This window comes from Orycteropus afer, unplaced genomic scaffold (assembly GCF_000298275.1).
Source record: "Orycteropus afer afer isolate SDZICR_OR568_19922 unplaced genomic scaffold, OryAfe1.0 scaffold00064, whole genome shotgun sequence".
In the NCBI taxonomy this organism is placed as follows: Eukaryota; Metazoa; Chordata; class Mammalia; order Tubulidentata; family Orycteropodidae; genus Orycteropus; species Orycteropus afer.
Genome location: NW_006921651.1, coordinates 8,572,384 through 8,597,353, shown reverse-complemented (window position 1 = coordinate 8,597,353; position 24,970 = coordinate 8,572,384). Strand labels below are relative to the sequence as shown.

The 24,970-nt window shown below is 39.6% G+C and overlaps 1 protein-coding gene across 1 annotated transcript in view; it reads right to left on the bottom strand.

Moving 5' to 3' along the window:
* The window catches only part of HPSE2 (heparanase 2 (inactive)), a 967,353-nt gene that overhangs the window by 206,975 nt on the left and 735,408 nt on the right, over positions 1-24,970 (bottom strand). Inside the window, 1 exon segment of the mRNA XM_007940039.2 lies at positions 20,212-20,305. Within this exon segment, the coding sequence (XP_007938230.2) occupies positions 20,212-20,305 (94 nt within the window).

The following is a 24,970-nucleotide window of genomic DNA, read 5'->3' as shown; positions in this document are numbered from 1 at the left end:
ACACACACACACACACACACACACACACACACACGAAGGTGGGTTGCAGCATATATGCCGGAATGGTGCTTTCCCCAAACTGATGGGCAGACAACAGCTAACAGTTATAGTACTTTTTCCATCCAGCTCACTGCCCTTTCTCTCCCCCATTTATTAGGGAATTTGCATATTACTCGAAACCTACTTTAAAATCAGGGTTGGCTGACTGCTTGACACTTTAGGACAGAAAGGTATAAAAAAAATTATACAAATCTGGGATGGAAATAAGGATTGTGGTCAAGAATGGAAGTAAGATCCTGAGAATTTAGAATGGAAATCAAACTGAAATGTTGTTAAAGATAAACTATGCATTCCTTTTTGGACTCAGAAAGAGAAAATCATTGGAGGACATCACAATGTAATCCTCTCATCCTTCCCAACACTACTCAGAGTGCCCCACTCAAGGCACGGTGGACATAATGCAAATAAGAAAGCAAGAAAAGCACCTAAAATTAAAAAAAAAAAAAGCCATCAGGTGCATTTAAAATACCAGATCTAAGATTTCCCTTGGGATCTGGGGCAAATAAACTGTCTACATTCATGATAAACTTGGTGCTTCCTTCTATCTTTTCGAACCCCAACTAGAGCTGAGGAATGTATTTGTGGTTTTCTTTTCTTTTCTTTTTGTTTTTGGTTTTGAGGATATTTAGTGTTTAATTTTGTGCCTGATGATAGATATGGAATAAAGTAGTTTGAGGAAGGGGGTTTGGTTAAATAAAACAAAACAAAATGGTAAATACTAAAACATGGATGAACCTTGAAAACATTATTCTAAGTGAATAAATCCAAACACAAAAGGTCATAATGCCATTCATATAACATATCCATACAGCAAATGCTTAGAGACAGAAGTAAGTTAGTGGTTTCCTAAGGTGAAGACAGGTGAGGATTAGGGAGGAGTTAGCGTGACTGCTAAGGGGTATGGTGTTTCCTTGGGGTGATGAGCATGTTCTGAATTAGACAGTGGTGATGGCTGCACATCTCTGTGAATATAATAAAAGCTATGGAATTATACAGAAGACATAGCAAAAGGAGAGGTAGAGTCTAGGTAGGCAGATAATTATGATGTAGAAAGAGAAGTGTGCTCTGGAAACTTTAGATTCTCTCATTTACCAGCTGTGAGACTTTGGGCCAGCCTTTATCCTGGACTTTAATTTTTTCATGAACATGAAAAGCTATGAATTTGGAATAGATTAAATATAAGTCCCTTCCACATATAAAATGTTACAATGTATTTGCATTTGGTAATACTAATGTAGGTCTCCTTGGCTCCCATTGCCCCAAAATAAAGAGTATATTTAATTATGAAAATTAAAATTACACACAAAAAAAGGCCAAATACAAGTTAGAGTCAGTCAGCTCAGAATCAAAAACCTAGACTGGAAGTAAATAGTAAGAGAATTAGAAAAAGCCATAAAAGTAGATGAAATTGTCTAGAGAGAATATATATTTTTAAAAAATGAGAATAGAAAAGGACTAAGGATTTCTATCAAACAACATTAACGGTAACATCAGGCACATCTATTCATTCATTCAACAAATACTTTTTGACTACCTAATTGTAGCCAAGGAGCTCTGGTGGTGTAGTGCCTAAGGCATGTGACTGCTAACCAGAAGGTTGGCGGTTCAAATCCACCAGCTGCTCTCGGAAGGAAGACTGGGCAATCTACTTCCATAGTGATACCACCTTGGAAACCCACGGTAGGGTTGCTATGAGTCGAGTTGACTCCATGGCAGTGACTTTGGTTTGAGTTTAATTGTAGCCAAACAGTGCTCTAGGAAGAGAATGAATGAAACAGTAAGCAATAAATGAGTAAAAGAAGTAGATGAAAGAGAACCATCTTCTCTCATTGGCTCATATTTTAGTCAAGGGAAGGAAACTGACAATAAATAAGTAAACAAGAAACTGAGATAATAATAAGAGCCAGAAAGAAAATGAAACCAGGTAATGTGATAGAAAATGACTTAACAGGGAAGAGAGGATAGATACTTTAGACAGTGGTCAGGGAAGAACCCTCCAAAAAAAGTGGTATCTAAGCTGATATCTCAGTGAGGGAAAGGAGCAAACCATCTGATGGATCTGGAGAAGTAGCACCGAAGAGGGAACTGAGGGGGAATAAGATTGTTCAGTTGGTAGCACCAAAAGATTATCTGGAGTGTAGTAGGTAAGACCTGGTGGTGCAAATGGTTGAGCAGCTTGACTGGTAACCAGAAGTTGGCCCTTAGAACCCACCCAGTGGATCTGTGGGAGAAAAACTGAGCGATCTTCTCTCGTAAAGATTACAGTCTAGAAAACTCGATGGAGCAGTTCTCCGTTGTCATAGGAGGTCACTAAGAGTTGAAAACAACTCAACAACACCTAACAACAACAACAGTAGGTAAGAGGATGAAAGATTAGAAAAAAACAAAAAAAAAAGTCTGCGAAGAAGGAATGGGTGGATAAGATAGATTCTTTTATTCTGAATGTGATGGAAAACTATGCTCTTGTTGTTAGATGCGTCTGAGTCAGTTCTGACTCATAGCAACCCTACGTATTACAGAACAAAACATTGCCCAGTCCTGGGCCATCCTCAAAATCCTTGTCATGATTGAGCTCATCGTTGCACCTGCTATGTCAGTCCGTCTTGTTGAGGGTCTTCCCCTTTTTCACTGTCCCTCTCGTTTACCAAGCATGATGTCCTTTTCTAGGACTGCTTCCTTCTGATGACATGACCAAAGTATGAGAGACGAAGTTTGGCCATTCTCATTTCTAAGGAGCATTCTGGCTATAGGAGGGATTTAATCGACAGTGATATGAACTAATTTATGTAAATATCACTGTAGTTGCTATTAGATCATGCATATGAAAGACATCACGAGAGCTGTAAAGTGATAAACATATTATAGTCGTTATTTCTTTGATCATTCTGAATTTCCATTTCCCCATCCATAAGATGGGATCATACTTGACAGAGTTGTGCTAAGGGCTGTGTCTGCTTAGTCTCCAGATAGGCCAATCACAGGAAGGAGAAGGCCCTCAACAAGATGCATCGACACAGTGGCTGCAACAATGGACTCAAGCATAGCAAAGAGTGTGAGGTTGGTGCTGGACAGGGCAGTGTTTCATTCTGCTGTCCATAGGGCCACGATGAGTCAGAGCCAACTCGATGGCATATAACCTAACCTTTCCTAAGTAGGAAAGGGCGTAGACCTAGCAGATGAATATTTATGAGCATCCCTCTAAGGTAATGCTTGAATCCAGAGGAAATAGTCCAATGTTCATATAGTTTGGAGGTAGAATTCTGATCTGTCACCAGGAGGCTCTTTGGATTACTTCCTAGAAACGCTAAACCATTAGCTCTTTGAAGACAGAGAATCTTGTCTTATTTACTTTTGCGTTTACCTCCTAGAAGAGTGCCAGGCACAGAGTAAGTGCTCAACTAGAAATCATGCCACTATACAGTTAATACAATTCCAAACCTGTCTTTGCGGAATTCCACAAGAAACTACCACTCTTTAAGGATGCTGTATGACCAAGAAAGGGAAAATGAACTGCTCAAAGAATTGCAAGCCATATCTTGATTGAATAAACAACCTTTACGATCAGGAAAAATAAAAGCATCCAATGAAAACCTATAACAAAATGGAAGATTCAGAAAAGAGTGGGAAAAAAAAAAAAAATCCCACCAAACCAGTTGCTGTACAGTTGATTCCAACTCAAGTTGACACCCTGTGTGTCAGAGCAGAACTGTGCCCCATAGGGTTTTCAGTGGATGATTTTTTAGAAACAATTCCTCAGGCTTTTCTTTCACGTGGACTTTGGGTTAGCAGCCAAGTGTGTTAACCTTTTGTACTACCCAGAGACGTAGATAAGGGCAGCACATGCTTATTTGGGAAATCTCAGACTATCAGGCCAAGAGATTTGCCCCTTCTGAAAAAAGGGAATATGGAAATTTCTCTGGAAATCTCCAAGAAAGAAAGGGAAGTACTTTGCTTAGCAAGTAATTTATATATAGAATCCCGATACTCCAGAAGTCGTTAAAAGCAAATCACAATCCAATGTGATTTGGATATCAGAAGGAGTCTATTGAATCTCAAGCTCATTGTAATATTCTGATATTAAAGATAAAGAGAAAATTGTGCTTCCGCCACTCATCCCTGGGGGGCATTTGTCAGAAGTACTTAGCTGGATGGGTGGCATGCCCAACTTGAAGCGCAATTTCTATATCCTTACACACATAATGAGATGGTAATATTCCAAAAGGGGTTCAAAGTCCAGCTCCTTTAAGTGAGGACTTGAATTTAGATTAACGTTGGACTTATAAAAAGCTATGTGTACAGAACTCTGCAAGGACATAGATACTATATATATAAAAGTTTATCTGAATTATCTTCTTTCAGGGAGATTTGGAAGGAAACAGCTAAAAATTATTTTTATTGGCAAGGTAGTTACGAGTAGTGGTTAAGGACATGAGATCTGGGGACCGATTGCCTGGGTTTGAATCTTGTTCCTATCATTTACATACTGTGTGACCTTGAGTATGTTACATTACTTCTGTGTCTCAATTTCCTTAGCTGTGAAATGAGAATAATGATAATATCTACCTCAAAGGATTTTATGATATTTAAATGATTTATATTTATAAAGCATTGAGAATAGTGCCTGGCACATAATAAGTGCTTATAAGTGTAAACAAAATGTTATCTGAACCACTTATGCAAGACACAGGAGATTGTGTTTGCATCAGTCTAACATTTGAGTTTGCTGCTTTTCCTTCAGCCACACTGCTTGTGATGATAGTAATAGCCCAGATGTATGCTAAGTAGCAGGGAAAAGCCAGTTCAGCATTTAAATTCACATAAACATAATTAGCATTCAGAGCAGTTCATTTATCCATTCTCAGCACAGGGGCAATTCCAGTTCTTTTCTAGAAAAGCCACATGAACATACAAAACACAGTGAGGAAGAACTTTGATATAAAACCTAAACCAGTTATATGAAATGTTTTGTGGACAAGATATTCCTCAAATGCAAACAAACTCACTGCCATGGAGTGGATTCTGACCCATAGCGACCTCCACTGGGTTTCCGAAGCTGTAAATCTTTAGGGAAGTAGATCGCCCCACCTTCCTTCGGTGGAGCAGCTGGTGGGTTTGAACAGCTGACCTTCTGGTTAGCAGCCAAATGCTACAAAGTATTAATGTTAAAGGCTCTAGGAGTGGTCAGTACACATCAACAAATATTTGCTGAACAGTTACTGTTTGGAACGTGGTAGAAGACTTGATGAACTGTATGTTTACCATCTGCAGAGAAGACCATCCCAGTGATGGATAGTGGAGGTCCGTACCTCCACCTGAGGTACACCTGAGAGACTGAGGCTAGGTGCTGATTGGGACTGGGGAGGCAGTCAGGATGGGCAAAGGGGAAAAGGGGGTGGAGCAGAAAAAGCAGATGGAACCAGCTGCAAAATTCCCTTAGAAAGTGAAACGCTAAGAAACAGAGGGCTATAGTTCAACACTGTGGTTTTCTGAGTAAATATGATTCTCCCCGAGCTGGAAGAAGGAAAACTGCAGGCCTTCAGAAAGAAAAAGAGTATAGGGCCTGGTGAGAAATGATGTGCCAGTGAAGGTTATTCTAAAGGACACATTGTCTGGGGAGAGGGAAGAAGTACAAATGCTGAGATTGGTTAAGTGGGGGTGCAGGGAATCTAAGTGGTTCTTTTGTTGCCAAATAAGCTTCAGCCCTTAGGCCTGTATGGATAAGAGAGCTTCAGAGCACCCACAGAACAGCTCAGGAAGTGGCCAACGGTGGCTTCAGATCCCTGAGCTTTTTGGAACAGCATGGTATGAGCTCCCTTCCCTTACATTTCAGAGGTTGAGGACTGACGACTGTTTTATATGGATATATTGAGGGAGAATGGGTGAGAGAAAGGAGAGAAATTTGGGAAAACAGCACTAATTTGTTTGCTTCCAGTTTTACTTTCCCTGTTGTTGTTGTTGTTGTTTGCCGTCGAGTCGGCCCCGACTCATAGCGACCCCTCCTTGGGTTTCTGAGGCAGTATCACTATGGAAGTAGGATTGCCCAACCTTCCTTCCGAGGAGCGGCTGGTGGGTTTGAACCGCCAGCCGTCTGGTTAGCAGGCAAGTGTCTTAGCCACTATGCTACCAGAGCTCCCTACCACTTTGAATTTGAAAAGGAGCTCAGGTGGTGTAGTGGTTAAAGCATTCAGCTGCTAACTAGCAGGTCAGTGGTTTGAACCCAGCAGCTGCTCCATGGGAGAAAAATGAGGCAGTTCTACACTGTCCTAAAGAATCACTATGAGTGGGAATTGATTTGATAGCATTGGGTTTGGTTTTGATTTTGAATTAAAAAACTAAACAAAACAGACAGTGAAAATATGAAAATAACCATTTATGTGGCACATATTCAAAGCTGGGCTTCCTTTTCCTGTATTTTCTTGATATGTTGCATCCAAAACTGTGATCCAAATAGTCTTTTAAAAAACACTCTTGAGAGCCTGGTCTCAGCCACTGGCTGTGCAAGAGATGGTAGCCTTGTCGCAGCAGACATGTTGTTTATGGTTATCCAAACCCAACACCTTCCTTAATGAGAAAGGAAGCAATAAAACAGGAATAGTGGACAGGCCAGCTGGGCTAATCAGTCCTGGCAGATGGCCCACCCTCCAAAAGAAGCTGGAGTCCATTAATTTCAGCATCTCATCTACTTGGAAATCAACCTTCCCCAGGATTTCAGGAGAAACAGTAGCTCTTTAAGTGACCAGAATTGGTTCCTTAAACATAACAGTTAGAAAGAGTGGAATAACTTCAGGAAGACTGTTAAATTTTACTTATGGCAAGAGCTCTTTTTTTGGGGTACCCTAGCTTCTTGGAAGTCTTTGTTCCTTATTGATTTACAAGAGCTCAAGATAAAAGCCAGTAATATTTCTACAGCTCTTTCCATTCTTGTTATCTGTTTTTTGACTCTACTATAGGAGTAGAGTCAATTGAAGGAAGGTTGGGCAATCTACTTCTGTAGAGACACCACCTCAGAAACCCAAGGAGGGGTCACTATGAGTCAGATCTGACTCAACGGCATTGAGTTTGGTTGTTTGGTTTGGATATTAGAAGAGGAGGGATTTGACTAATTCTGTTCTGTCCTTCCTCACTGCTCCTGCCTGAGTTCTGGATCCTATTATTTCTCCCTTGGTCTTCCTGCTCTAATCTCTTCTTTTTCCAGTCAATCCTCCATTCTGCTGCTATTTGGTAACTTGACAAATCTCTCTCCAGCTTCAGCACCTTCAGTGGTTCCCTATTGGTGGCAGCATTATGTGTACCCACAGAAAGGTCTGTTTGAATAGTTGAGAGATGTGTTATGAGTGACTTGTTTCTGATAATACTGAAAGCCGTGATTTTGGGGAATGATTTACTTAAAAGTAAAAAGAATGGATTCAAAGTTATCACATTCATGTTGTTTCCATTCACCAGAATCATGAGATATTTCCTGAACTGGGAAAATAAGGCAAAGAACCAGTAACTGCACATAAACTATCAAGTATTTAACCCATTTGTCCATGGGAATGTGTTAGACATGATGGACAAACACGATACAATACTAATTATTTATCTTGGGATCTAAGATTCCTCATGACAATCCCTTAGTTACTTCTCCTCTCATCTCTCCCCACAAGATGTATGGCTCACTACACAAAATGGATTCATTATTTTCCAACTCCATAATGCTCTTTTAGGAGCTCTGGTGGTGTAGTGCTTAAGGCATTTGACTACTAACCAGAAGGCTGGTGGTTCAAACCCACCAGCCACTCCTTGGAAGGAAGATTGGCCAATCTACTTCTGTAGTGACACTGCCTGGGAAACCCAAGAAGGGGTCTCTATGAGTCGGAGACGACTCACCGGCATATAACAACAACAAATGTTGTTATGTGCTGTCAACATAAGTTATTGTGACTCATAGTGACTCTGTGTACAACAGAACAAAACATTGCCCAGTCCTGCACCATCCTCACAATCATTTCTGTGTATGAGTCCATTGTCATAGCAACTGTGTCAATCCATCTCATTGAGGGTTTTCCTCTTTTACAATGACCCTCTTTTCCGAGTATGATGTCCTTCTCAAGGGAATGGTCCACCCTAATAACATATCCAAAGTACATGCAGCAAAGTCTCACCATGTTTGCTTCTGAGGAGAACTCAGGCTATACTTCTTCCCAGACAAATCTGTTCATTCTTCTGCCAGTTTGCAATATATTTAATATTCTTTGTCAACATTATAAGGCATCTGTTCTTCTTTGGTCTTCCTTCTTCATTGTCCAGGTTTTGCATGTATATGAGAGGACTGAAAATATCATGGCTTGGGTTAGGCACACTTCAATCCTTGAAGTGACATCTTTCTTGCACTTTGAAGAGATCTTTTGCAACAGATTTGCCTCATGCAATATATCATTTGATTTCTTGACTGTTTATTTCATGAGTGTTGATTGTGGATACAAGTAAAATAAAAGCATTGACAACCTCAATATTTTCTCTACTTATCATGATGTTCTTTGTTGTTCCAATTGTGAAGATTTTTGTTTCCTTTATGTTGAGGTGTAATTCATACTCAAGGCTGTAGTCTCTGATCTTCATTAAAGATCTTCAAGTCATCTTTACTTTCGTCAAGTAAGGTTGTTTCGTCTGCATATCACAGGTTGTTAATGAGTCTTCCTCCAATCCTGATGCCATGTTCTTATTCATACAGTCCAGTTTCTCAGATTATTTGCTCAGCATACAGATTGAATAAGTACAGTGAACAGATACAACTCAGACACACACCTTTCCCGATTTTAAACCACACAGTATCCCCTTCTGTTCAAACAACTGTCTCTTGGTCTTTGGACAGGTTCCACATAATCCCAATTAAGTGCTCTGGAGTTCCCATTCTTTGCAATGCTATCCATAATTTGTTATGATCCACACAGTCTAATCCCTTTGCATAGTCAACAAAACATAAATAAACATCTTTCTGGTAATCTCCGCTTTTAGTCAAGAACCATCTGACATCAGCAATGACATCCCTCATTCCATGTCCTCGTCTGAATCCAGCTTGACTTTCTGGCAGTTCTTTGTCAATGTACTGCTACAATTGTTTTTGAATTATCTTCAGCAAAACTGCACTTGTGTGTGATATTAATGGTATTGCTCAGTAATTTCTAATTCTATGGGATTGCTTTTCTTTGGAATGTGCAAAATATGGATCCTTTTCCAGTTGATTGGCCAGGTAGCTGTCTTCCAAATTTCTTGGCATAGCCAAGTGAATGCTTCCAGCATTGCATCTATTTGTTGAAACATCTCAATTGGTATTCTGTCAATTCCTGGAGCCTTGGTTTCAGTGCAGCTTGGACTTCTTTCTTCTGTTGACTTTAGCCACTCTATATTCAACAGGAAGTTTCAGAGTCTCTTCTGACATCCATTTTGGTCTTTTGTTTTTTTAATTGTGATTTGGGTGAAGATTTACAGAGCAAATTCACTTTCCATACAGCAGTTCACATATACTTTGTCTCATATCATTGACCACAGTTTACCACAATGCAACAGCTCCCCTCCCTCTTCCTCCCCATAGTTACTTCTTCCCAGTACCCAAAGCTCCATACACTCCTGCCCCCTGAGCTGTCTCCCTGTGCATAAGCAGCCCTTCTTTCTCCCATGATTGTTCTCTCCAAGGAGTGTATCTACTTGAGGTAAATGTTCAACTCACATGCCTGTCTTCATTTTGGTCTTTTCTTCCTTTCCTAAGCCTTTTTAATGACCTTTTGCTTTCTTCATGTATGATGCCCTTGATGTCATCCCACAACTCATCTGGTATTTGGTCATTAGTGTTCAATAAGTCAAATCTATTCTTGAGATGGTCTCTAAATTCAGGATATACTCTCACGGACTTGTTTTTAATTTTCTTCAGCTTCAACTTGAACTTGCATATGAGTAATTGATGATATGCTCTGTAATTTTCCCTTGGCCTGGTTCTGACTGATGATATTGAGCTTCTCTATAGTCTTTTTCCACAGATGTAGTTGATTTGATTCCTATGCATTCCATCTGGCAAGGTCCATGTGTATAGTCACAGCTTATGTTGTTGAAAAATGGTATTTGCAAAGAACAAGTCATTGGTGTTGCAAAATTCTCTCATGTGATGTCTTGCCTCATTTCTATCACCAAGGCCATATTTTCCAACTACCCATGTTCCTTTGCTTCCACCTTTCACATTCCAATCATCAGTAATATCAATGCATCTTGATAGCATGTTTGATCATTTTAGACTCTAAAAATGGGTAAAAATCTTCAATTTCTTCAATTTTTGGCCTTAGTCATTGGTGTATAAGTTTGAATAATAGTCATACTAACTGATCTTGCTTGTAGGTGTATAGATACAGTGTTGTACTTTCAGGATGGATCTTGAAATGTTCTTTTGGATGATAAATGTGACATCATTCATTTTCAATTTGTCATTACCAGCACAGTGGACCATACAATCCTCCAATTCAAAATGGCCACTATCAGTCCTTTTCAGCTCACTAATCTCTAAGACATTGATTTTTATGTGTCCCATTTCATTTTTGACAACTGCCAATTTTCCCAGATTCATATTTCATACATTCCATGTTTCTATTATTAATGGGTGCCAGCAGCTGTTTTCTTCTCATTTTGAGTGGGCCCCATCAGCAAATGAAGGTCTTGAAAGCTTTACTCCATTCATGTCATTAAGGTCCACTCCACTTTGAGGAGGCAGCTCTTTCCCAGCTATATTTTGAGTGTCTTCCAACCTGAGGGGCTCATCTTCTGGCACTGTATCAGATAATGTTCTGCTGCTATTCATAAGGTTTTTATCAGCCAACTTTTTTAGAAGTATATTGTCAGGTCCTACAGTACATAACATAATGCTTGACAGTTACTTTGCTTATTAAATACTTGTTAAATAAAGAGTATCATTTTATCAATGCAAAGGCTAAGTGTCAAAGAATATAACTGATAAGTAAACACCATATCCTCACAGCTCCATTTCAAGGCTCTATCTACTCTTTAATTGAATTTTCCTGTTTGAGGAGAGCCAGAAGCTTCTAGTTGATAAAACTGCCTCCATATTTAACATGTCCTTCTTAGATTAGACAAGCTGAGCTATTCTGAGCTCAGCCATTCCAATATCTCATCACATTCTTCCTGATTTATTTCTTCTGTCTAATGCATTTCCTGTCAGTTTCATTAATTTTTTTCTGTATAATTTCTTTTTATCATCTCCCTCTTCCAGAGTGTTGTATTTGCCCATTTTCTTTTGGTATTGGATCAATTTTTAATTTGTGGCTTCTGTTTCTGTGACACTTTTAGGATTTAAAATTGCATTCTCTGCTCTTGCTATCTCAAACTACAGAGAGGCAGTTGAATATAATTGCAACAAAACATAAAATTAAAATAAGAACATATACAAAAAAGATAAAGTCACTGGGGAGGCAAGAAAATTATGAGCATATGTAGGAAAATAAGGAAGAAATTTTCAGAGTCCCAAAGCAATGACTATGTTCAAGGATAAGTGCTAACGGTGAGAGAGATTGGAAAGCAGCTTCTTGCACATAAATCACTCTTTGTCTCTTTCTCAGTCCTTTTCTGTGACTAACCAGCTCCTCAGGCACCCTGGACAGTCTACTCACCAGCCATAGGCACGACCAGCCTCAGAAGTAATTTCTTCTTGCTCTAACCCTATACTCCTCCTCTTCCACGTGAAAAGGTTGGAAGGTCACCCCAAGTTGTCTCCTATTATGGATTGAACTGTGTTTCCCCAAAATAAGTGTTGTAAATCCTAATCTCTATGTCTGTGGTTATAATCCTATTTGAGAATGAGTTGTCTTTTTATGTTAATGAGACAGGATTAACATAGGGACGTGTCTTGAGTCAATCTCTTTTGAGATATAAAGGATATTAAAACAAGCAAGCACAACTGAGGAAGCAGAGATGGGGTAAGAGAGATATCAAAGGCATGAGTTGAACATTTACCTGAGGTAGATACACTTGTTGGAGAGAGCAATTATGGGAGAAAGAAGGGCTGCTTATGCACAGGGAGACAGCTCAGGGGGCAGGAATACATGGAGGGATGGACACAGGAAAGAAGTAACTGTTGGGAGGAAGTGGGAGGGGAGCTGTTGCATTGGGGTAAATTGTAGTCAATGTCATGAGACCAAGTGTATGTGAACTGCTGTATGGAAAGTGAATTCGCTCTGTCAACTTCCACCCAAATCACAATTAAAAAAAAAAAAAAAGAGAAAGAGAGAGAGAGAGAGAGATGTCAAGCCACATGGAGATCTGCAAGCCAGGCAACAGAAGCTGTAGAGACAAGGACCTCCTTCAGAGCCAACAGAGAGAGAAAGCCTTCCCCTAGACCTGGCACCTTGAATTTGGACTTCAAGCCTCCTAAACTGTAAGAAAATAAATTTCTGTTTCTTCAAGCCACCCACTTGTGATACTTCTCTTGTAGCAGCACTAGGTAACGGAGACAGTGACCCTTTAGGACAGAGCAGAGCTGCTCCCGTTGGGTTTCCTAGGCTATAATCTATATGGGCGTAGATTGCCAGGTCTTTTCTCCCATGGAGTAGCTGATGGGTTGGAATTGCTCACCTTTCAGTCAGTAGCTGAGTGCTTAAGCACTGTGTCACCAGAGCTCCTTGTAATATTATTAGTGTTCTGTACAAGACGGAGAAAAGCCCGACTTTTTCCTTAGGCCACATTCTCCCATTTGTAGATTTACAACAAGTGGAATCACAGAAGCTAATTTACTGGGAAAAGGCCTTTACCAATGACCTGGGAAGAGCCCTAGCAACATGGTCATATAGTCATACATGTGTTTAAAATTTGAAAATTTGTTTTGCTTCCTTTCTCCTAGAGCAGTCACTATTATATAACCTTCAGGCCCCATAAAACTTAAAATCACCCATGGATATTACTCCAAGACATTAATGTATCCTAATTTGGGAGCTCTGTTAGTGTAGTGCCTAAGGCATTTGACTGCTAACCAGAAGGCTGGCAGTTCAAACCCACCAGCCACTCCTCGGAAGGAAGGTTGGGCAATCTACTTCTGTAGTGATACTGCCTTGGAAACTCAAGGAGGGGTCGCTATGAGTTGGATCCGACTTGACAGCAGTGACTTTGGTTTTTTGGTTGGAATTTGTATTTAGGGTCCTCTGCCTCCCCCTGAGTATTTTCTTGGCCTGTGTTTCTCTTCCACTCCATCAAAACCTGCTGTTGGGAAAGGATCTTCTATCTGATATTAACATTTAAGTATGAATTTAAACCTGTGTAGTTTACTCCTTCAAAGGTTACTTATATTTTTCTTTATCCTACAAATGTAGAAAGAAAGATTACTTGTCTCAAATGAAATATCTGGCATTAGAAAACAGACTGAAATGTCCTTTCAGGCCTCAAAAAGAGTTTTCCTTCATCCATAAATACACATGCAGAAGACACTCTCCTACTATGCCTACATGTAGACATAGCCCAGTTACGCTGTGTAAATCAACTTTTATCTATTCAACACTATGCTACAAACTTGTATTCAATAAGGTTCTTCTGCAATGTGAGCAGCAGAAACAGCACATCTAAAGGCGAATGAGACAAGGACATTACTTCCTTTACATGTCTTCTACTATTTTATTCTGCTCATTAATCTGTTCCTTCCAGCCTCCCTCTCACTAACATTTATTAAACATTTGATAAGTGATAGACACTATGATAATTAATGACATAGTTTTTCTGATTTTTTATTGTGGTGAAAACATACATACCAAAACACTCACCAACACCACTTCCATATTTACAACTCAGTGGGTGATGGCATATTGAAATAAGCATTTTACTTGGTTGAAAAAAACAGTGAATAGATAACTCAATCAACACTGATTTCTGTGGTGCTGCTATTGTTCTCACCTTACTAATGTGTTTTCATTTTACAGTTTTCTTCATTAGAAATTTTAACATTTTCATTGTCCTCATTTTTCCTTTAATTGTGCTTCCAGTTACCTATAAAAAGTTATTTCTGTGTATCAAAGACTCCCCAGAAGGTTGGTTGAGAACACATGTTTCTTTAATTACTTCAAAAGGATTAAATATCCTTCCAACTTACCTACTTCCTGCAGGTCGTAGATCCTACAACTTAGTTCAAAATCCTCAATTAAGGTACATTGGAAGAAGGGATATGTCATTGCATTTATTGAGACTTCAGAAGAGTTGGCCTTCATTAAATATCACAAGCAATGATGATAGTAACAGAAGAATGATCGTAGTCATATTATGAACCACATAAATCATTCCTTTATCCCATACATATCTGTCACCAATAGTCCTCTTACCACTTCTAAGAAAAACTGTACAAATTAGAATGTCTTTATCCTTAGGTCTAAGTTTAAATGTCATTTCCTCTGGAAAAGCTTTCTGATTTCCCCTCCATTACAAACTAAGGTAGATACTTCCAACTGAGGCATCCATAGCACCCTAAATGTCTCCTATTATAGGAGTCATCACATCTTATTATTATTGATTGATTCATTAACTATCTTTCCTAGTAGACCATAAAGTCTTGCTTATCATTTTATCCTTAGGGCCCTGGCAAATAGTAAGAATGTTATAAGCATAAGTGAAGGAAGGCAAGAAGGAAGGAAGGAAAGAAGGAAATTTTAAAATAATAGGGAAGCCAATTGCTCCGTTCATTTAGTATTCAAAATGCAATCATATGGACAGCACTTTTGGAAATACTTCCCTTACGACTGGGATTTCACCAATTCCTTCCTGTGCTTATTGAATTGCTGAAAATAATATCAAAAAGTGTTATTTCCTCCTCGAATTCCTCTAGGAGATGAAGACACAAATCATAGAGTCCAAGGGATTTAAGCCAAAGTGGCTCTTCTTGGTTCTTATGTCATTGTTTTGGAGTCAGCCCAGCTATCCACACTATACCATCTGCACTGTATCCCAAACATCTCTCACTTTCCCATCTGCCTCTACTGCACTGTCAGATTATGAACACTTTCCTTGGACTTATCTCTCAACATAGTCAATTATCCTCATTGTAATGGAAGGGAGAGAGTGTGTGGATCATCCAAGGAGTGGGTTGTCCAAACATTGTCTATTTGGCTTTAAAGTGCATCATACAGCTTTTCATATAACCTGGTAATTTACCTGCTGCTCAGAAACTGAGAATTCTTCTGGTAAGTGGCAGTCCAAATTTGGAAACCACAGCTGTTTTTAGGATTTAGTCATTGCCTTTCAGGTGCCAAAAAAATCACCTATCACATTCCCCAGGGTTCAAAGGCAGCAGAAAGAGAAAAAAAATAAAAGCAAAGACAAAGATGAGGACAAAGGTAGCATGAAGCTTCTCTAGTAACATAGCTTGTTAAAATAACCATAATAAAAAATACAATAATAATAATACAGCAAAGCCTGCAAAAGCTGGCAACTGTGTAAGGCAGAAACTTGTCAGAGAAAGAAAATGGAAATATCTTCCAGCAATAGACAGCGATAGAAAAGTGGTAAGATTGTACTCTGTCCAAGGCAGAACACTTGCAAGACTCAAAAAACAAGACAGTTCCATCAAGTTCCGGCTCTCACAAGTTTCACTGTAACAGCAATAAGAACTAGTATTCAATGGCCACTAACAAAACAGGACATCCTGTGACTACTTTCATATTACTAAGAGGGTGGCAGGATAGTATTCTTAGCATCCTCATTCTACAGAAGAAGAAACAAAATCAGAGAAATTAAGTGACTGACCCAAGGTCACCCAGCCAAGTCTGAGCTACAATCCAGTTCATAAGACTTCAAATCCTGTGTCCTATCTCCTATTCAATACAGTCTCACCACTATTTATCCAAACTCCCTGGCATGACTCCATTTTGGTGGGAAAGCTGCCCTTTTTCCATCATTGTGGGCCAAAAAGGAGCAAAGGAGCTCTGGTGGCATAGTGCCTAAGGCATTTGACTGCTAACCAGAAGACTGGAGGTTCAAATCTACCAGCCACTCTGCAGAAGGAAGACTAGGCAATCAATTTCCATAAAGATTTACCTCCTCGGAAACCCAAAGTGGGTAGCTACAAGTTGGAATGTATTCAATGGTAGTGAGTTTGGGTTTGGTTTTGGTGGGCCCCAGGGGGATCATTAGGACTTTGCAGAATAGGGGAAAAAAAAAACCCAAAGATTCAACTTCTAGCTTTTGGATGCAGGTTCCAGGCACATCTCCAAGATGCTTTTGAAGACTAGTAAGCAAGAAGTTTGGCCCGTCTATCCCAGTTTGTACCTTGGACTCTAATTTCCCAAATTGCCCACTCCTTAGCCCCCAGAACTTGGGAACAGCCAAAGCATTTTTTTCAACCACTAAAGCCTGGGGATACTGCTCTGCTCTCCTAGTCCTCATCTCCAAAGCAGGTCAGTGCTTAGCACATCCTGGACTGTAGAGAGAGAGTCTCATCCTGGAGACTATGACACACGGGTCAAGGCTGCTGCCAATGGAATGTCTATCCACTGGATCAGATTTCAAGTGATTGGCACCCCTGGGCAGCACAAACAGGTAAGTGCTTGGCTGCTACCTGAAAGATTGGCAGTTTGTGTCCACTCAGAGGTGCCTCGAAAGAAAGCCTTGGTGATCTACTTCAGAAAAATCAGCCATTGAAAACCCTTTTGAGCACAGTTCTACTGTGATACACATGGGGTTGCCATGAGTCAGAACTGACTTGATGGCAGCAGGTTTTTGGTTTTAGTTTATGATCTAGCAACACCAACACCAGAAGCTGTGCAAGGCAGTGTCCGGCAAGAACTTCATAAGAAAGAGCTGGGAAAGAAAACCAATCAAGGAAATGACCGAAGGGCTACTGAATGAGATAGAGAGGATAGCACTTTTGTGACAGTATTCTGCAAAACTGACTACAACAATATTTCTGGTACTATATCCTTTTCTAGAATTTTGGCACTTCCACATCAAGAGGAAGAGTTTATTTCCCGTCTCCTTGAAACTGGGTGGGCCCTTATGACGGTCCCAATGAAAAGAATATGGTTGAAGTGATGCCCTGTGACTTCTGAGGGTAGACTAGAAAGAGTGATATAGCTTTCACCTGGCTCTCTGTCTTGGGCACCTGGCCTTAGAACCTTGAGAGAAAGCCCAGGCTGCATGGAGATTTTACATGTAGGTATTCTGGCTTTCAGCCCCAGCTAATGTACCAGTCAACAGCCAGCATTAACTGCCATACCTGTGAGTGAACAAGCCAACAGATGATCCCAGGCATCAGCACACGAGTCCCCCCAGCCTCTGAATCTCTCAACTGAACGAGAGCCCATGGATCATGCAGCAAAGACAAAACATCCTCACTTTGCCCTTTGTGAGTCCTGGGCCCATAGAATCCATGAGGATAAGGAATGGTTGTTTGAAGTGGCTAAGTTTTGGGATAATTTGTTATACAGCAAAAGATAATCAGGACAAGATGACCCCAGACCCTGCTATTAAGTCTGTCCCTCCCCTGCATATGTGGTCATTTCTGGCAAGGGCTCCACTGCTACTCCTGAAGTGGCACTTGACACCCTCCCTCCATGTCTATTAGATATGTTTTTAAAGGTTTGGTTCTCCATTGTGTACAGGGTTTGAGCCCCTTTCCTTATGTTTCTTTGCTTCTAGATGAATCAGGAGGTAAGCTCAGCCATTATTTTGGTCTCTGAACATTCTGTGATGGTTAAGGAGCATGTAGCACTGGGCGGGGCAGTGATGGCTGTGAGGAGAAAGGGAAGGACCTACTTCTGAAGACCTTTGTCTTCGTTTTTACCCAGAGCCACCTGTTAAACTGAACTAATTACATGAGCACAGTTATTACCGTCACGGCCAGCACCATGACACAACTAAATCATTTTACTTCCAATAACAACCCTTAGTTAGCTAAGGGTTAGATTCAAAAGCAGAAAAATAAAAATATATAAAGACTTCCTTATCTTTTACATTGTTGTCATGTAAGTACTTCAAATAGTGGCTGGAACATAATAAGCACTGAATAAATATACATCGAATGAAGAATTAATGGATGACTGCATGAAATTTTCCCCCTCTTTCTAAAGAGCTCTGGTAGCCTAGTGCCTAAGGCATTTGAATGATTACCAGAAGGCTGGTGTTTCAAATCTACCAGGCACTCCTCGGAAGGGAGACCGGGCGAACTATTTCCGTAGTGATTCCACCTCCAAAACCCAAGGAGGGCTCCCTATGAGTCGGATCTGACTCCACGGCAGTGAGTTTGGTTTTGGTTTTGGTTTCTAAAGACCAATACCTGATATTAGTTTAGCATAATGTGCTTAAAAAACTGTAGTGTTCCACAGGTTGACATTCTATTGCATTAAATGATGTCTTTCAAGCTGCTCAAGGTAACTATTAAGCCTTAAAACTGTGAGTTCCTTGAGGGCAGAAACCATGTCTTATTCCATTTTGTATTCAACACCTGACACTTTACCTGATATTTGCTAAGTGCTCAGTAAATGTTTATCATTATGCCAATGTCAAACAGAGATATTTCAAATAACATAGTTCTCCTAGGTCTTGCCTAACAGTAACAGTGACACAGAAGGGTGCTAGCCAAAACACTGGCCAATGAATCTGATCCCTAGGGATCAGATTGTCATTGTTGTTATGTGCTGTTGAGTCAGACCTGACTCATAGCGACCCCTCCTTGGGTTTCTGAGGTGGTATCACTACGGAAGTAGATTGCCCAACCTTCCTTCCAAGGAGTGGCTAGTGGGTTTGAACCACCAGGCTTCTGGTTAGCAGTCAAGTGCCTTAGGCAGTACGCTACCAGAGCTCCCTAGGGATCAGACTGGGATGTAAGAATCCAGACATCCTGAGGTTTCTCAGACTCTAAAAATCCCTTGAGAACAAAGCAACTCAGAGACTGTAATCTGAGTGTGACTTTGGTATTAATGCAAAAAGGGATCTAAACTTCCACTTCAGCTCTCAAAAGAGTTTTTATATAATTGCTTTCTTTCAGTTACTTTTATAGATGAGCCATTCATTCATTTGTCCATTCATTTATCCATTCAACCCATATTTAAGGAGGGCCTATGTGTTGTCGTTCTTATGCTAATATTTGTTTAATCTGCTCAAGAGAGAGCTGAGTATTCAAAGGTCCCCATTTGCTGGAAAAGAATCTGACTGATCCACATAAGACGTCATACCGCCGCCGCCCTGGATTGGCTCAAGGAAGGTGCAGGCATAAAAGCCTCATAATTCAGAAGTCACTAACTCAGTCTATCTCAAAATGTGATCCTAAGGAACACCTGCAGTGGGTAGGACCACCTGAAAGACGATTACTAAAAACAGAGATTTCTGGGATCCAGCATACTAAATCAGGAATAAGACTGGAAATTTTAACAAGTACCATTGGTGGTTCTGATTGTAGTCTGAGGACCACTGACCAAAGATGTCTTGATAACAGAAACTATATGCAGTTGCTTATTGTAATATAGCTTTCCCCCAATCTTTACAAAAGTAAGGTGTCACTTGGTTGATTCTAAGAACCTAGGAATAGTCTAAATATAACTCAACATTGCCAAATCCCTACATTTCACTGAATGAATTTCACTGAATGAATGGATGACATTATTACATGAAATCATTCATTCTCTTTAAATTAACACAAAATAAGCTCCCACAATAAGAAAATAACAAAGTAAATCTGTCCATCTTTTAAGAAATTTATAATTTAGAAATAAATTATTAAAAATTATGTTATTAAATTATTGTTGTTGTTATGTGCGGTCGATTCAGGGCCGACTCATAGCGACCCCTCCTTGGGTTTCCGAGGCAGTATCACTACAGAAGTAGATTGCCCAACCTTCCTTCCGAGGAGTGGCTGGTGGGTTTGAACCACCAGCCTTCTGGTTAGAAGTCAAGTGCCTTAGGCACTATGCTACCAGATTCTGATATAGTACACATGAAATCCTTTTCAGTTTGAAAAACAATAAATAGCAATCATTAATTAACAAGGCACAGTGCGTGAGGGATCGCAGGACAACGCCCATCTAGACTGCACTATTTTTCCACCTGGTTCCCACAGTGGTGAAGTCCAGCTGGAACCCTGTGACTTTTTCCTTGCCCTACCCCCAAACTCGCTTTTCTTCTTCTTCCCAGGACACTTTTACTCACTTTCTGAATTTTCCTAATCTGGTCAGAGAGTGTGTCTAACAGGCGAGTTTTCAGGAAGTCCATCACCTTGACCACCCGGCCATCAATGTAGCAACTGGAATAAAAATAAAAAAAGAATCAGATAAAATCTGGAGCAGGGCACTACAAATATATTTCTCTAGCCAGATGTCTCTGTTGGCTGAGGAAACAGTCCAGGGTTCCATTCCGGTTCTCATAGCCTGAAAAGTTTTGGGTATTTTTCAAAGAAATTGTATACTTTTTATCTGCTCTAGTTCCACTCCTACTTATGGGCTAATACTGTAATTAAAACAAAACAAAACAAAACAAAACTTTGGTCTTTGAAACCCCATCGCTCGCAGTGTGGGAACTGACAGGAATTCCATAATACAAATTAGGTAGTAGGGAAAATCCTTCCCTCCTCCTCTACAGAAAGTAATTTAACACCCATTCCATCTCCACTCCTCTCCCCATGTTAAAGTAATAGAAATATGTGATATGTTTGAAAGAATACTCAAACATTTTGATAGGTTTCCCCAACTTTGGAATAAGAAAACAAACATCAGTGCAAAAGTCTCAGTGCAGGAAGTGGGTCTCAAATATTTTTAGTCTCCTGCTCAACTCCCCAGGCAAAATACCCTGTAGTCAATCTTCTCCTACAACCTCCAGTATCAATCAATCAATCCTAGGAACAAATTAAAGTCAAAGAGCCCTCTTCTAAAATTGTAACAAAGTTTGGCACTCATTGGTGTGATGATGTCTGGTTTTTGTTAGGCAGCTTAAGTGAAATGTCAAGTCGTGCTGACACTATGTTATGAACATTTCACCAAAACAGGCCCATCTAGATTTGTGGGAACTTCTTTTTCGGGTTCCTTATTCTGAAGACTAAATTGCAATTGTCCCAGGATTTGGTGACCTTCATTATCCTAACCCCGTTCCATCCTCCAGTCCCTCCTCCCTCATCTTTGCAAAGTTCTGAGTTGAATCAATTTTTATTGATTCATAAATGCTTGTAACTAACTCCTGGGTGCCTTTTCTAACCTACTAAGGTCTCCCTGGTTGATGAAAAATGATGGATTATTTCATTTTAACGATACCAAACCAAACCAAACTCATTGCCATTGAGTCAGTCCCGACTCATAGCAACCTCTCCTTGGGTTTTTGAGGCGGTATCTCTACAGAAGTAGCTTGCCCAATCTTCCTTCTGAGGAGTGGCTGGTGGGTTTGAACATCCAGGCTTTTGGTTAGCAGTCAAATGCCTTAGGCACTATGCCACCAGAGCTCCTATTTTAATGATACTGGTGTGTATTACAGAATATATGAAAATTCTTTTTTTTTTTTTTAAAAAAAAAATTTTATTCTCCTTTGGTGCAAGTGTACACAGCAAAATTCCCATTTAACAATGTCATCACATAATGTGATATTGTTTATATTCTTCAGTTTATGCTACCATTCTCCTCTGTTATAGTTGTTCCACTCCTATTACTTTTGTCTCACTGCACCCCAAACTTTGCAACTATGTTTTAGAGTAACTGTTGTCTATTTAATCTCATTCAGATAATTTTCAAAAGGGCACAGATCTCAAGGGTGAAATTCTTTATTTTTTTAGCTAGCTTGCTGTTTCGTTAAAAGATGATTTCAGGAGATAGTTTCCATTCAACGTTTAAAGAGTCCCAGGGATTCCTCTAGTCTCAATGGGTCCAGGAAATCTAGATTCTTTGAGAACTGGAAGTTCTTTTCCATGTTTTCTTTTCCCTTTCTATCAGGATCCAACTATTGTGACCGTGATCAGAATGTTTGGCTGTGGTTGTCAGTTATCATCTTGCTCTTCTGGTCTCAAGGCAGAGAAGGCCATGTTTCAAGGAGACAATCAGTCCTATATTCCCATTCCATCTCTGATTCTCAGATTTTCTTTTTTCTCTTTAGCTCCAGACAAATAGAGACCAATAGTTGTATCTCAGATGGCTACTTGCAAGCTTTAGGACTCAAATGCTACTCATCACACTAAGGTGTAAAATATGAACTTTATGAACTATGTTATGTCAATTGACTGAATTGACACACAAGACTATGACTTTAAGTAAGTCTTCAAACCAAGAAAACTAATCTTGGTGAGGTGATTGGTTATTTCTGAGAAGTACCTGCATCTGTAGCTCCTATTTGATTTATTATCCCTATCTATATTATTTTATTTGGAAATTATTTTAAATTGTAAACCCCCATACTAATATTTGATGTTGTACAATGGTTAATATTTTTTTGATGGTTTTTTAAAGCAGGTGCTGTGGTTGAAGTGAGTGTGGGAGATAATTTCTACCCACTCAGTCTTCCCCTTGGCCTCCTTCAGCATGTCAAGGCATTTCCACAAAATGCCATTTATAAGTCATCGATACAATGGAAAGAGTATGGGTTTTAGAGCCAGAGATATCTGATCTCAAATTCCAGATCTGGTATTTACTATTTATATGATATTGGGCAAGATTCTTGGAATCTACAGACTTCAGTTTTCTTAGTATCGACTTCATGGGGTTAACTGAGAATTAAGGAGATAACAAACCTAAAGTGCCTGGTTCATACTAGCCACTCAACAACATTTAGTCCTTTTTTTTACATTCTTTAATTTTCAGCTCACAAAAGTAGGATCATAAGCAATAGGAGACTGATTAACTATGTTACGTGTGATTATAAAATCCTAAAAGTTGAATTGCTATGTCAAAGGGTCCATTCTTTTGAAAAATTTGATGGCTACTTATATTAGGGAATAAAATCAAACAATTACATGACATCTTCCCTCATCCCTGGTGCAGATGCTTGATTCAGTTCCATTAGGCATTTATTATGTGTTACACACGGTGACTGGCATGTCCATGTCCACAACTTTACAATCTCTAAATAACAGTATTTCACTATTAGCACCTCTACTCTTTTTTAGGTTGTGATTAGATGACATACCACATGAAAACTGAGCATACTATATGAAACAGAGTAGCGTTAAAATTAAATATAATTTATGCAATGTTAATCTGACAAACATTTAAAGACATGAATACTTGTTACTATATTACATGTGAAAAAGAGGAAGTCCTGCAATGAAATGGATTGACACAGTGGCTGCAACAATGGGCTCAAACGGAAATATCTGAGAAGATGGTGCAGGATTGGGCAACCTTACAATACACTGTGTTGCTATGAGTCGGAACTGACTCAAAGGCACCTAACATCAAAAAGCATGTGTTCCTTTATGCTTAATTCAAATATATTATAGTTTCCTCTTTTGTCTTTGTTAGTTCCCCAGTAACTATATTGAACATCAATATTTATAGTTTAATAGTTATTGAGATAAAAATGCCAGGTACAAATTTTCAGCATGTAGGATTCCCTGTAAACTCCCCCTCACTCCGTCCAACCCGTGGCCCAGGTCTGAGGGGCCTTCCCTCTTCCCTTCTTTCCTTTTGTCTCTTTTCTCACTAGGTTAAAGGACGAGAATTTGGATTTAGAAAATGTTGGTTCAGTCCCAGTTTTGCACTTACTACCTTTATGTCATTGGGTTTCCTCTTCTTTAAAGTGAGTTAAAAACAAACAAACAAAACTCAAAACCTATAGAATTTTAACAGGGTTGCTGTACTGAAAAAATAAGGAAAAATGTCAAATACAGAAGCTGACACAAAAAAGGTATTCAATAGTCAAACTTGCTCTATCCAGGCAATTTAAGGGCCTAAGGAGTTCTGGTGATGTAGTGGTTAAGGCATCTGGCTGAACCAAAGGTCAGTGGTTTGAACCCACCAACTGCTCTGTGGAAGAAAGATGAGGCAGTCTGCTTCCGTAAAGATTTACAGCCTTGGAAACCCAACAGAGCTCATTAGGAGTCAGAATCAACTTGATGGCAATGAGTTGTTTGTTTGTTTGTTTGTTTTTGAAGGCAGTAGAAACTCAGACTGAGAAGTCATGGGATAGGCAAGGAAACACCTGGATTTGTCTGGAGGAGAGCATGTTCATCTACTGAAGGAATTAGAATGAGGAAAGTATGGAGGAGAAAGAATGGATTTGGGAGCAAATGGGTAGCAGAAGTAGAGACAGTTGATGATGTTGCAAAAATTCAGAAATTAATAGTAATTTGCTCTAAAACAGGTAAACTTGCAACAATATCTTTGAGAAGGGATTTTCTCGCTCTGCTTGATATTTCCAGGAACAAAGAACTCATTCTCATAATCTATAGTGCGGTTCCATTGTATTGTTAATTCCTGTCAGTCGATTACTATTCATAGTGACCCCGTGTGTACAAAGTAGAACTGCTGCATAAGGTTTTCAAGACTGTGGTCTTTCAGAAGTAGATTGTCAGACCTGTATTCTGAGGCACCTCTGGGTGGGTTCAAACCACCAACCTTTTGGCTAATAGTTGAGCGGTCAAGCATATATGCCACCCAGGGACTCCAGTTCCATTGCAATAGCTAAGCTCTAATGGTGAAGGCTCTTTTGACAGAGGTCTGAAATCTGCTCCTTCTTTTTGTCCACTTATTGGTCATCATTCTGTTTTCTCAGACCCAGGAATAATCAAATTCCTCTTTCATATCAAGCACAGGAGAGGAACTCCAGTAAAAACTTTGGCTTAAGATTGTTAAAGCTTATTCTTGGACCAACTTTTTTTTTATTATTATTATTTATTGAGATTTGGGTGAAGATTTACAGAGCAAATTCACTTTCCATACAGCAGTTCACATATACTTTGTCGCATGTCATTGACCACAGTTTACCACAATGCAAC